The sequence below is a fragment of the Fragaria vesca genome, linkage group LG4 (assembly GCF_000184155.1).
Source record: "Fragaria vesca subsp. vesca linkage group LG4, FraVesHawaii_1.0, whole genome shotgun sequence".
NCBI lineage: Eukaryota > Viridiplantae > Streptophyta > Magnoliopsida > Rosales > Rosaceae > Fragaria > Fragaria vesca.
Genome location: NC_020494.1, coordinates 3,890,016 through 3,902,722, shown reverse-complemented (window position 1 = coordinate 3,902,722; position 12,707 = coordinate 3,890,016). Strand labels below are relative to the sequence as shown.

General features: G+C 36.3%; 1 protein-coding gene and 1 non-coding gene across 3 annotated transcripts; one reads left to right on the top strand and one right to left on the bottom strand.

The window, feature by feature from the left end:
* Positions 1–117: 117 nt before the first annotated feature.
* On the bottom strand, positions 118–1,292 carry LOC101300618. Its single transcript, XM_004297851.1, has 2 exons — positions 1,165–1,292; positions 118–523 (listed from the first exon to the last, which is right to left on the bottom strand). Exons 1-2 carry the CDS (start codon positions 1,290–1,292, stop codon positions 118–120), a joined length of 534 nt encoding a protein of 177 aa, XP_004297899.1.
* A 2,740-nt stretch (positions 1,293–4,032) lies between these two features.
* LOC101292397 lies at positions 4,033–6,431 on the top strand. Of its 2 annotated transcripts, none has more exons than XR_184430.1 (3): positions 4,033–4,127; positions 4,503–4,718; positions 6,077–6,431. It is a non-coding gene; the product is annotated as an uncharacterized LOC101292397 (transcript). The 2 variants fall into 2 exon arrangements; XR_184429.1 differs by having other exon boundaries at positions 4,039–4,127; positions 4,499–4,718.
* The last annotated feature ends 6,276 nt before the right edge of the window (positions 6,432–12,707 follow it).

Below are 12,707 nucleotides of genomic sequence, written 5' to 3'. Positions count from 1 at the left end.
AAAAAAAAAATATATATATATATATATATACTATCGGCTGATACCAAAGATGTTCCACACGCTTCCCTATTTACTAGAAAATGTTACGGGTCTATCACCATTGATGACATCCATGAGTTAATCGGGCTCAACCCCTAACCAAACATGACGCCCCTCTAACCAGGCTACCTTATTTGCAATTTCATGGGCTACACCATTACCATCGCGAAGAACAAAGAAGATGCACTCCAAGCTAAGGGACTCTAGCAACAATTTTGCCTTTTCAATCAAGACGTACCCATTTATGAGCAAAAGCAAAACCCTCTTCATATCCCCATTAATCATGCTCACAGCCTCTGTACAATCAGACTCAACAATGACATGAGTCCATCCCCTATCAACTAACATCTCAAGTCCCTGAATAATAGCTTGTAGTTCTGCTACATAAGGACTATACCTGCCAGCCACTCTCTCTCCAAAAGCCATTAATAAATTCCCATCACTCCCACACACCACACCACCAAGACCCACCCATTCACCATTACTACCAACAGAGGCATCACAATTAAGCTTAAACATACCGTGAGTTGGAGCTTTCCACTTGGTACGCATAGGAACAAGGGAAAGCAACAAAATGGAAGAAGCAGACATATATATGCAAATTAAGTAGCATAAAAAAAGGGTGGTGCTATATATTTGTTAGGAAATTAATCCTCTCGCCATGCAAGTAATAGTAGTAGAGATGGAAAGAAGAAATAATCAACTAAGCCAAGCAAACAACAAGATTTAACAAGGTTCGGCCAATTTCCTTGCATACGTCCTCGGAGAGCTTTCATCTTCACAATGAGAGAATAACACAAGTACATAATACACCGCTCAAGTTTATACCTAACCAAAAAGATACACTATTTTATCCAAAAGGATACACTATTGTACACCGTCTCTCAACCTAGAAGACCACTCTACACCAAGAGTTATACATGCTCTTGAACACAACTCTCAAGAGCTACACTCATCCTTGAACACAACTCTCTAAAGCTATACACGCCTTTGAACACAACTCTCCATATCTTCTACGTCTTGAAGTCCCTTAGAGTTCTCCCTCTCTTGTTGTGTTCTCTCGTTGTCTTACTTCCACACAAGCTTCATCTATTTATACCATTGATATAAGTCTCTTACACTTACCCTATCAATGACCATTCATTCATCTTCCTCATTAACTCCATAGGAAGACCATTCATGAACCAACCTTCAATCTCCCTCCTTAACTCCCTATGAAGGCTAAGAGACACATCATGAACTACACCATGCATTTATTCCCAATGCATCAACTTCATCATGTATTTATGTCCAATACATGCACTTAATTATGCATCAATTACTATGCATAAGTTAGCCACCATGAATGCACAAACCATAATCATCATGCATTCATACCATGAAAAATATCTTCACCATAGAGAGATAGGCACTAAACCCAACACTATTAGCACACCTTATTTTGTTATTCACATACCTTTTTTATTATGTGAGTCAATCATAAAACAACTTTAAGGCGAAAGTTCTGGTATGCATCAAGGTGCAAGTGTACCAGTTTTTTAAGTGACACGTGCAAAATATCTCCACCATAGAGGGATAGGCACTAAACCCAACACTATTAGCACCAAGGTGCAAGTGTACCAGCCTTTTAAGTGACACGTGCAAAATATCTCCACCATAGAGGGATAGACACTAATCCCAACACTATTAGCACACCCTATTTTGCTATTCACACACCTTCTTTATTATGTGAGTTAATCATAAAACAACCTTAAGGCGAAAGTTCTGGTATGCACCAAGGTGCAAGTGTACCAGCCTTGTAAGTGACACGTGGCAAAACATGAGTCATCTATTTAGTGGATTATAACTGAGCTTACTTTTATATTATAGTCAAAAAACTGACGAAGTCTGGTTCTATCACATTTATGGGGGAGGCGACATCGGGATCAAAGAGCGGGCTTGGACAGCGACTTTGTGAGATCGGGCTCAGATTGCATATTGGAGGTGCTTGTCTTTCGGCCTTGAATTTCGATATGGGATTATTGGATTTTGGTGATGGGCAAGATTTGAGGGTTGTTGCTGGGTCTCTCTCTTCTCTCTGTCGGAGGTGAGTGAGTGCTTGCATAACTTGCACTTTGTCGCTACCTCCCTTTGTTTTATAAATTGGGAAAAACCTAAAAGGAAAGATCTAGAATGGGAAAGAGAGAAGCAGGGTTTTGGGTTTTGGGGTTTCTGTTGGTTGAGACTTGAGATTGGGAATGGAGAAGGAAAAGAAGTCGCTAGTTTCTGATGTAAAAGCATGGGGTATGAATATTGTGAACTCTGTGGCAGCTTATGTCCTCAAGGAGGCAGATGGCGTGCTGGAGCTTCTCGGCGGTGGAGACGTGAGAGCAAGAGGAGCGGGCGGCGGAGGAGACGGAGGTGGAGGAGAAGGAAGGCGGAGAAAATGGGATCGGTGGCAATGCCGAAGAGGAAGGGGGATTGGCGAGGACGGTTGTGCTTTTGAAGGTGGAGAGGCATTGGAGTGGGGAGGCTGGAGAACTCGCCATTTTTATCTGACCCGGTTTGACTTTTGAGAGGGTTTTGCTTTGGCTTTCGCAACAACTTGTTTTTTTAGTCTAACAGAATTTCTAACTTTGTTAATGGTTAAATCCGCTCCGACTTTAAAGGGCAATTTTGTATACATAATCAAATTTGTAGTAATAGAAAAGTACATGGGATGTGTGAATAGCAAACTAAGGTGTAATAATAGCGTCACCCTAAAAAAAGACATATATATGCAAAGTTGCAAGGGCATATTTGAAAATAGAGTTGATAAAATTCTTGGCATATCCCAGAAGTGATGTGGCGTAGACGTGTCTCTCTCTTCCTAATCATATTTTCTTACATCTGAAAATGATATGTCGTTTTTTTTTTAATTAAATGAAGCACGTTTTTTGTAATTATCCCACTAAACATATTAGTGGTCCACCTCCCACCCCCATAATTAATATTGGTTGTAATTTTGGTATGAGAGCGACATGGATCTGCTTCAATCACCCATAGCAGCGGAAACTAGTCTAGTATCACCGACCAATCAGTCATGTCAGTAATCCATCTACCGCAAATTCATTATTTCCTTCTTTTACTACAACTGAATGTAGAAGTTGGTTTGTAAGATAATGAGCATCAAGCTTTTCCAAAATTCAACTATTTTTACACATTATAGCGTGTTTTTTTTTAATAGCAGGGTTGACACAAATTTGCAATTCAAATGCTACTCTAGGTCGAGCTATATATGAATGCGCACAACGGTATAACCCCAAAACAATCATGATTACAAGTTAGTCATTTGCAATAACCGCGTGAGCTAGGATTGCCTAACCTCAACCATTGAAAACACCACTGTTTTCGGGCTACAAAACTCGCTATAGAACAATGAGATATTCTTTTCTTTTGAGAATAGAACAATGTGATACTTGGTTATACACCAAGAATCACAGATACGAGTACACGTGCTCGTATCCGACATATTACGATACGTGGACACGTCACATGTAATATGAGAGGACACATACACGTGATGGACTTTATAAATATATATATATATATATAGTTTAACTTTTTTAAAAAAATAAAACTATCATATATGTATTAGAAGAATAAAAAATAAAAAAGATCCCACTCAACTTCATCTATTATCTTCTTCTCTTTCATAATTTCCCGTTTTCCTCATCGCTCTTTCTCTCGCAAACAATTCGTCTCCAAAAGCTCCCTACCTAACGACCTAGCTCAAGTAGTTCTCTTCATCAATTCTCTAACAGGTTTAAACAACTTATGCTACGATGAGTCTACTGTAAGTCAAAGTTACGACCTCTCATTTATAAGGAGAGACTTATGTCACTACATCAAACATTAGACAATAGTTTAGGCTTTTTAAAGAGGATGTGAATCGAGCTTGTTAGACCAAAATCTTAACATGGACTCTCATCCAAAGCCCAAGATTATAAAGCCCACTCTCTGACCCAAACGAGAGAGACTTGTGAATTTAAACTAGGCACTGTCATAGACTCCGGCACTCCGCAATCGTGAGACTCTCTCTTCAAAATCACGCAGCGTCGCTCGAATAGGTATCACTCCAATTCTTCCTTTTATCGTCTTCGATTTCTGTGATTTTCGTTTGATTCTGTGTGTGATTCACTATTTAACTTTTCATTTATATACCTGCACCCCCATCAATTCTGAGTGTGACTGTGTTTAGGGTTTTCATTTTCTCTATTTCAGCTTCGATTTTTTGTTTTTGGGTTTCTGTTGTTGATGCAAATCTTTGCTCAACTGAGCTTTTCCCCTGCTTATTTCATATATGTTTTAAAAGAGGGGAATTAATTTCTAGTTTCTATGTTGATTCTGAAAATGTTATGTTTTTTGTTTTTTGGGGGGTTGTTGTTGTTTTATACTATATTTTGTTAAGTCGCTTGCATTGATTTGTTATGTATGGTAGGAAGTGTTGCAGACTCTCACAGCATAGAAACGGGGATGATTACAGCAGTGCTGGCACCAGTGTTGTTGACAGGCGTTAAGTTTAGTTCCCACCATGGACAGCCACTGACAACGAAGCTGGCATCATGGTCTACATATGTTGTTTTTCCTGCAGCCATGGCCGCCGCCTGCGTCTATTCTCCTCCTGGTTCCAAGGAGTCCACCAAATAAGGCGTTGCTTGGTCAGTATATTTTCCTCTTGTAGGATTACTTTTATTTTTTTTATTTTTTTTGTTCTGATTTCTAATACTGCTTTCATTTCTGCTGTGTTACCCTGTGTACAAACTTGCATTTGTTTGTGAAATTGGCAATTAGTGCCTTTCAGTTTGTCTTTTCAAAGCCTTCAATTATCTTATTTGTAGAATGGAATATCTTACCAATGCTATAACTATTGGGAGAACATTTAGGTGGTTTGTAAGTGTGTATTGTGCTGAGTTTCTATAAAGGCCCCATGATCTGCTGAAGTTTAATTGTGTTTAGATATATCTTATATTTGTGTGGAGTTTTTATTCTTTTTGTTTTTTATTTCTAAACCCAATACTTTGGAACCAATCTTTTCATCTCGTTATAAGCTTTGCCCAACATCATTATCAAATCTTTCTCATAAACCTTAATTCCCCAAAAGAACTGCACTCTAAAAAGCTTCTTCAAGATTACTCTCACTTTTCAACAACCGAAGTAGAAATTTATGTTTTCTGAGATCCACAGTCCGCTTGTTGCTTGCACAATTTACCGAGTGTGTTTATATCTTCATGGAAGCTGTAACAAATAGAAGCTGAAGGAAAAAGTTAAATAGAGAAACTGAATGTGTGAATTGCTCCCCAAAAGAGATGGTACTGAAAATAGGTTGAGAGGTTGAAGTAAGATTTGAGTCCAGTCATAATGCGGTAATAACGTAACAGTAGAGAACTTCAGGTACTGCTCTTATTATTTTGATTACTGCTGGAATCATGTCTAGTATTACTTGTACATGGCTATGGTAGTATTTGCAATGTTATCCGGGTTCTGTCTAATACATTATGTGTATTGCTTAAACTTCTTTATGGAAAAATTTATTCTACTTGTAGTCAGTCATTCTTGTGGATTTATGGTAGGAGACATTATTTGAAGGATTTTAAATGCCCTTCACCAATTTCATAATATTGTGCTTTTGCATTCACTATGAGGTCATAATATTCAGTCCCTGGGGTTGGTAGAAAGAGTTGTATATGAAAGGAAGAGTTCAATACAAGAAAGAACTTCTAATGTTGGGCATTTGTTTAAACAGAAGGAACGTCATTTTACTACTATAGTTCTCCTGATGCTGCCAAATTTATCTCATTTAGCCTCAAGTTGTTTCATTGACTCTTCAAGACTTTAACCCCTTATCAGCTCTTGTCACCTTCTAATGCTTTTTTAGCTATGAAATGGGAAACTAATTGTATTGAAAAACTCGAGGTGCTTTTCTGGGTTCTAAGGTCGTTCGCAATTGTTCCATTGATTTCTTCCCAACATCAAGAAACATTGGACTGTGATTGACTGTAACATTGTTCTCATACAGGGGCACATGGCATGGAAGTGGAAGTCTGCTCTTTGGTTGAATAATAATAGTGTCTTCTCTGAAGAACATTGACCAGAACATCTTTGAATGTATTTTATTCATTCATGAGTTCCCCTCTTGGTCACTTCTTTCGAATGTACTGTACGGAACAATAGTTGTCAGATTATCCTCATTTGCAAGACTTGGTTTGGTTGAATTGAGTGCATCAATCTTCGAATGGTTGTGGATGGAAGCAGTGCTTCAACTGGATTTTGTTGCGACTGTATCTTCTCAGGAGTGAAGTTATGCTTGAGAAGCAGAGGTTTCTGAACATGACTCTAGTATTCCTTATTTTGAACTAGAAATCTACTAAGAGAAAAAAAATAAAAAATAAAAAATAAAAAAAAATAAAAGGTCGGCATGACTTGATCGACTAATCGGACAGTCTTCTTAGAGTCTCAACAGAAATTCATGTATTGATTAGCTGGTTGTGGGATGCAGATCAAAGGATATGTGCAGGACTTATATAGACATAGGTTGTGAAGAACTGAAGTACTGAACGGTGTGAAGGATTCATAGTGTGATCACGGATACAGTACTTTTGGTTCCAATGGCATTTAGTAGTGTGATTAAATTCTTTGAGATGGAGTAGTGGTGAACTGGTGATGAATCTGAAGCCCCCTGGTGCAAATGTTTTATGCAACTATGTACTAAAGAGGGCCACTCAGACTTTGTATAGGAATGACTTTATCAGCCTAGATATGGGATCTCGGTATCAAATCCAGATTGTACTACCAACGCCATGGCTGAACCTTACGGCGACTACGCATAGAGAAACGAGAGTGTATTGTCTAGCTATCCATGTTCCATACAGTTCAAGATCAATGAGATGAAACGAAATCAATTCATCCATATATTTTGCGAAATGAAGAAACAAAGGCAACAACGTGATCATGATCATGATCCGGTATGATTGATCGAATCCAAAAAGGGACAAAAACATCAAGAAAGTCGATCAAACATCCAAAACTTCTGTGACCTTTAGAGTTTTGCCACCTTTTGTCATTGACAACAACTTTTGTCTCCGTTCATGTAGCTGAAAATGAGGGAGTCACTTTCACTGTTCTATCACATTGTTGTGATGGGAACAAGATGAAGAAGAGGATAGAACAGTTTTTCCAGAAACATGCATCCAATTCATTTTTTTATATAATTGATAGTGGTTTGAATCCTAATCTCCCATAATTGCTACTTCGTTTTCTTTATCAGTGACAACCAGCATCAACATGATCACCCTAATCTTTCTAACGCGTTTTCTTCCTCCCTTTCTTATTTTTAACCATTCATTTTTTCTTGTCTTTCCAATTTGTGATTTTCATAAAAGCTAAGCATCATCATCACTAGTAAAAGAGTCCTTTTCCATGATGTTCACCCACCCAAATTGATTACTGCGTTAGGGAGGGCAATCACTTGTTCAACCCTGTGAGGCATCACAACTTTTTATTTTTACAACAAAAAATACAAGCATGCCAAAACATATAGAGTTAATCAATAAAATAGCTATCATAAATCTCATGTAATTTCAGTCTCATTTTCTCTTGAAATTGTCTCGAAGAAAAATAAAAATCTCTAGTTTGATAATGGTGTGGCATGTTCCCTTGTTGGTGTACGTACTATCTTTCTATCGCCTCCTCCTACAGTTGCTTCACATTCTTCACTTCATAGCCAAAGGATGCCATGGGACTCCTAACTTTCCGAAAACATGTTAATCATGGTAGCCCTTCTAATGAGAACCTCTATAAGAACAACTTTAGCAGACTCTCTATATTAGCTTTTAGTTATTTTAGAGAGCATGTTTAGTTTTTTTTTATAGAGAAATTTTAAATACACACCCCTAATCTCTTATTACACACCTCTATTATTTTATGTTTCTATTGAGATTTTATAGGTAAGCTAAATGACCAAAACAAACATCTATTAATTAAAAAAAAAAAAAATCGCGCTTGAAGTATTATTTTCAACATCTTCCACCCTAAAATCGTCGAAAACACTTCTTCTCCCCTAACCCCAACTCTTCTCCACAATTCATTTGGGTTGTCTTTTTTCTTCTTCTTCTTTTTTTATTTTAATTTTAATTTTTTTATCTGTATCAGCTTTAATTTGATCTTGCAGATCATGTTGCAGATCATGTTATCAAGTACTGCATCTTTATCATGAGTTTTATCGAATAACTAGCTATCTATGTTTAATAGCTACTGTACTTCTACAGTTCTACTAGCTTGTGAATTTTGAAAACTTGTACTGATGATTTGGAGTTGGGATATAACAATAATCATTTGATTATAAATTGAACGATGATAACCGAAAATTTATAGCAAAAATTAGACGAAATAATATGTAAAAAGAGGTACGTACCAAATAGTAAATATATATTAATTATATTAAATAATGAAATATTTCATAAATTAAGGGCATTTTAGGCAGTTTGAGATGTGTATTAAATATAATACTGAGATAAAAAACTTGATAGGTGATGTATTAAGTAAGAGGTGTGTATTAAGATATTAGGGGTGTGTATTTAAAATTTCTCTTTTTTGTATTTTCGGAGCTCCAACAAACTAGCCAAAGTTTAGCTATTATGACTTTTAACTATCTTGCTAGGTAAATGTAAAGAGCGAGATGACTCAGATGAGGCTAGCTATAATTTAATACATTCATTGTAAGATATTTTATGTGATATATAAATATATTTAAACTATTTAATTTCTATTTGAAGAATAATGTTGATGTAATGCTAGCTAAAATAGAGAGCATTGATGCAACCATATTTCTAAAGTGGCTAGCCAAAATGACATTTTAGCTAATTTGTCTAAAATTTAACTTAAAAATGGCTAGCATTGCTAAAGATGCTCTAATAAGGATTAAATGAAGATTTTTCGGTTTATGATTTAAAAAACCCATTTTTCGATCACATTTTGGGATCTTATCCGTTCAGTTTTTAGGTTTATACGAGTATATCAATTTTACAAATTTTTAGCCAAATTGGTGTTCGTTAAGTTAACGAACTAGATTAAATTAATGGACGATCTAAATCTGTCAAACATGAACCATTCAAGTTGATAATTGGTAAATCACAACTTATGAATGCCTTAACAATTTTCAATATGGCTGAAAATTTGCAGAACTGATATACTCATAAATATCTATAAACTGAACGGTTAAGATGTGGATATAAAATCGAAAAGTCTTTAACTAGTCCTCATTATAGAGGTCCTTATTAGAAAAGCTCATTTTTAATTATATTGTGTGAGTAATATGATTGAATGGTTAGGATTATAATTGTAAAGGTTTGGTCCCCCTTTCCATTAACTAGCTTGACTTTGAACTGTACTATTTCCTTCCTTACTACATCATATTCATTAGCTATTATAATTTATATACAGCTATTAACTATTAATTTTACACATTAAAATTTTTAATATAGTCATTTACATGTACATATTATTAAATAAAACTCTACTTACAATTGTGTTTCAAGATCAACGAATATACAATGAGTTCATTACAATTGATACATAATGTTGTCAATCAATTTAAAACTTTTATATATTTTTTCCTTGCTTTATACCAGGACTCCTTTAGGGATAATGAAGAAACTAGTTCTGGCTCTGCCATTGATTGCTTGACTTCGAGGGATTCCAGCTACATGGATTCCACACAGGTGATTATAATTTTTTTTTTTTTCATTCTTCGAAGTTTATATTGGCCATCAACTAATAGTGAATGCAATGTTTACAAAAGCGCGCCTCTTTAGGCTTAAAGCGAGGCGAGGCTTCTCCAATTTCTCCTCAACGTTCTCTCTGAAAGGCTTTAAAAGGCAAGATAAAGGCGCGCCAAGGTAGAAAAAGTGACTTGAGGCTCTCCAAGGCGCCATGAGGCATCGCTATTTGTGTGTGTGTGTTTTTTTTTCTCCACCCTAAAACTACATCGTTTTGGTGAAAATTCAAAGATAAAAAAATAAGGCTTTTTGACTTCTTTCAGTCCAATTGGGAGCGACTTCTCTCATCTTCTCTCCCGCCGCAACTTCTCCCCTCCCAAACGCACCTAGAGTTCTAGAATCTCATATGCACCATTTTCTCGCAGTAAAATTACGTTGTTTTGGTGAAAATAAATAATTTATTAATTTTTATTTAAAATATTAGAATGCATGAAAGACTTATTCTTTTCACTTCAAGGTTTTCAAGGCTTGAGGCTCCGACTCAACGCCTCGCCTCACTCTTTCGTTATTTTAAACACTGATTGAATGTACTTACATTTTACACTTTAATAGTGAATATACTTACAAAACCTTTTACAATTTAAGGTATCAAAAATACCGCTATTGTAGTACTTTTGACCAGATTAAAGTGAATAATATTATTTGGATTCGAGACAGAAACAAGAACAAAAAGATTGAACAAGGAGAGCAGAGATCAAAGGACCCACGAGAACATGCAACAAATTCATGTAAAATGTACTGTTTAAGGGATTAATTTATGCAAGTGAATAATTGGCTCATGTTTTGGATTCATATTTGGGGCCATATGCTACGCACCGATTGATTATATTGCAATGAAAATGGTCACATGTGATGTAGATGCTCAACGACAATTCTGGTGGGTGCCCAACTCTCACATGTAAACCATTGCCAAAACCCCCTTTTTGTCCAATCCCTCAAATAGAATACCAGAACAACTAGTCCATTTTGCTATTCCCCCAATGAGTTTTCGATTTCTAAACCAAGAATAGAGGTGGGATTTGAGAGCTCACGTTAGGAAAATGGGTCCTCAGTTAAATCGTAGCTTGTGTTTGTTTGGGTGAAAATGACTGTGGGAAGAGAGGGGTCGTTTTCCAGATTTTGGAGTGGTAATCTTGTTGGGGGGGGTGTCGTGCATGTCATCACATGGAGTAAAGACTAAAGGATGAAGCATTATGATAGGGTGGGGGTCACGCTAAGTGGCTAACAACAAAAGATATGGGTGTGGTTTAGGGAGGTGAATTTTAGAATCTAAGATCATCAAAGAGAGGGAAATTAAACAAAAGTAATTTTGTCTTTAAACTCATCACATATTCCTTATCATAAACTATTTGTGCTTCTTCTTGGTTCTTTTTTTTTAATGTTTTTTTTATTATTTTTTATAAAAAGAATGTCATATATGACCTTTTAACAATAATGATTGAATCAACGACATGCGATGACGATGAGAGCATTGTCGAATTATGAAACTTCAGAGGCTATGGCGCGACTTTCCCTCCTCCATCCCTTTTCCTGTAGTTTGTTGAAATACTTGGTATTAATCACTGCACTTGTATGGGGACGTTCCACTCAAGGGGCATCTAAGTGATCAAGCTAATACGCGTTTATGTGAATGCACACGCTTGGAGGGTCTTTGATTGTGTCGGTTTTGAATGGCTACAACAAGCTTGTCTTTCATATTTCCATTCATGTTTTTCTTCTTCTATACCTCTCGAGATGATCTTACACAGAACGAGACACTTACCTAGTTGACGAAACCATATTGACGATTTTTTACCACCCAAGTTTAGGTTTGTCATGTTGTGCGGAAGCGGCCAACAAATTTCACACAGACAAGTTCAATTATCGATACTTTCCCATATTAAGCCGCTCGATGAGAAACGGGTATGAGGTTTTGATACAAAAGATCTCGGCAATAGTATGTGTTACCATTCCTTATAAAGGCAAGAAATATGACTCTTCAATTTTCTGATTGTCTAACATGAATTTAATGTAAAAAATAAAGGTAATTTTTTACGTGTCATTGTAACCTTAGAAATCTCTTCCTAGGAAAAAAAGAAGGTAACTTTTTACGTGTCATTGGTCCCGGTCCATGCACCTCGTGTGCCTCATTTGCTCTAGGTAGGCAATGATATGTAAAATGGTTGTTGCCGCATAGTGGCAGGATGAGACTAAGTGTTGTTGGGATTATTTTCTGACGGCAACATAATAGAAAAGTTGCATTACTAAACATTAAGATGTGTAATCACGTTACATATCTAATGATATCTCTATTATGTCATTTTTGTGACAAAACAAATAGTCGCCATTAGTGTAGTATTCTTTGTTAGTTGATGCTTGTTAGAATACATGTACTTTATAGAGTTTCCCGGTATTATTTTGGGACTTTGTAATCAAGAGTTTAGGCTTTACGTCCCCCTGTATTAGAAGGCAATATACAGTAGTCACATTTTTTTTTTTTTAATTTCATGTTGCTGTTGATGAATAATAAATAAACTGAAAAATCGAGACCAAAAACCTAAAAAGTCCAAGAGGGAATCTAGCGCACCTGAAATACGACGAAGCCTTCATCGTCTCCGTGTTTCCACTACGAGGACAGTCTCGTCATTTCATCCTCCGACACCTTGCGCGCGAATGTTCCACTTACCTGAAAGTTTTGCCTCTCTCTTTTTTCTCTCTCCCTCTCTTTTACCAAACACTAATCCCCCGACTAATTAACCAAACAGTTAATTCCCATTAATTACACCAAAATCACTTTTTGTATTTACCAAAAAACCTCCAAAATTATTAAATCTTTAAATATTTTTTTTATAAAGGAGCTTGAGTCCCTCTTCATCATCTTCGGCTCGCTGTCTG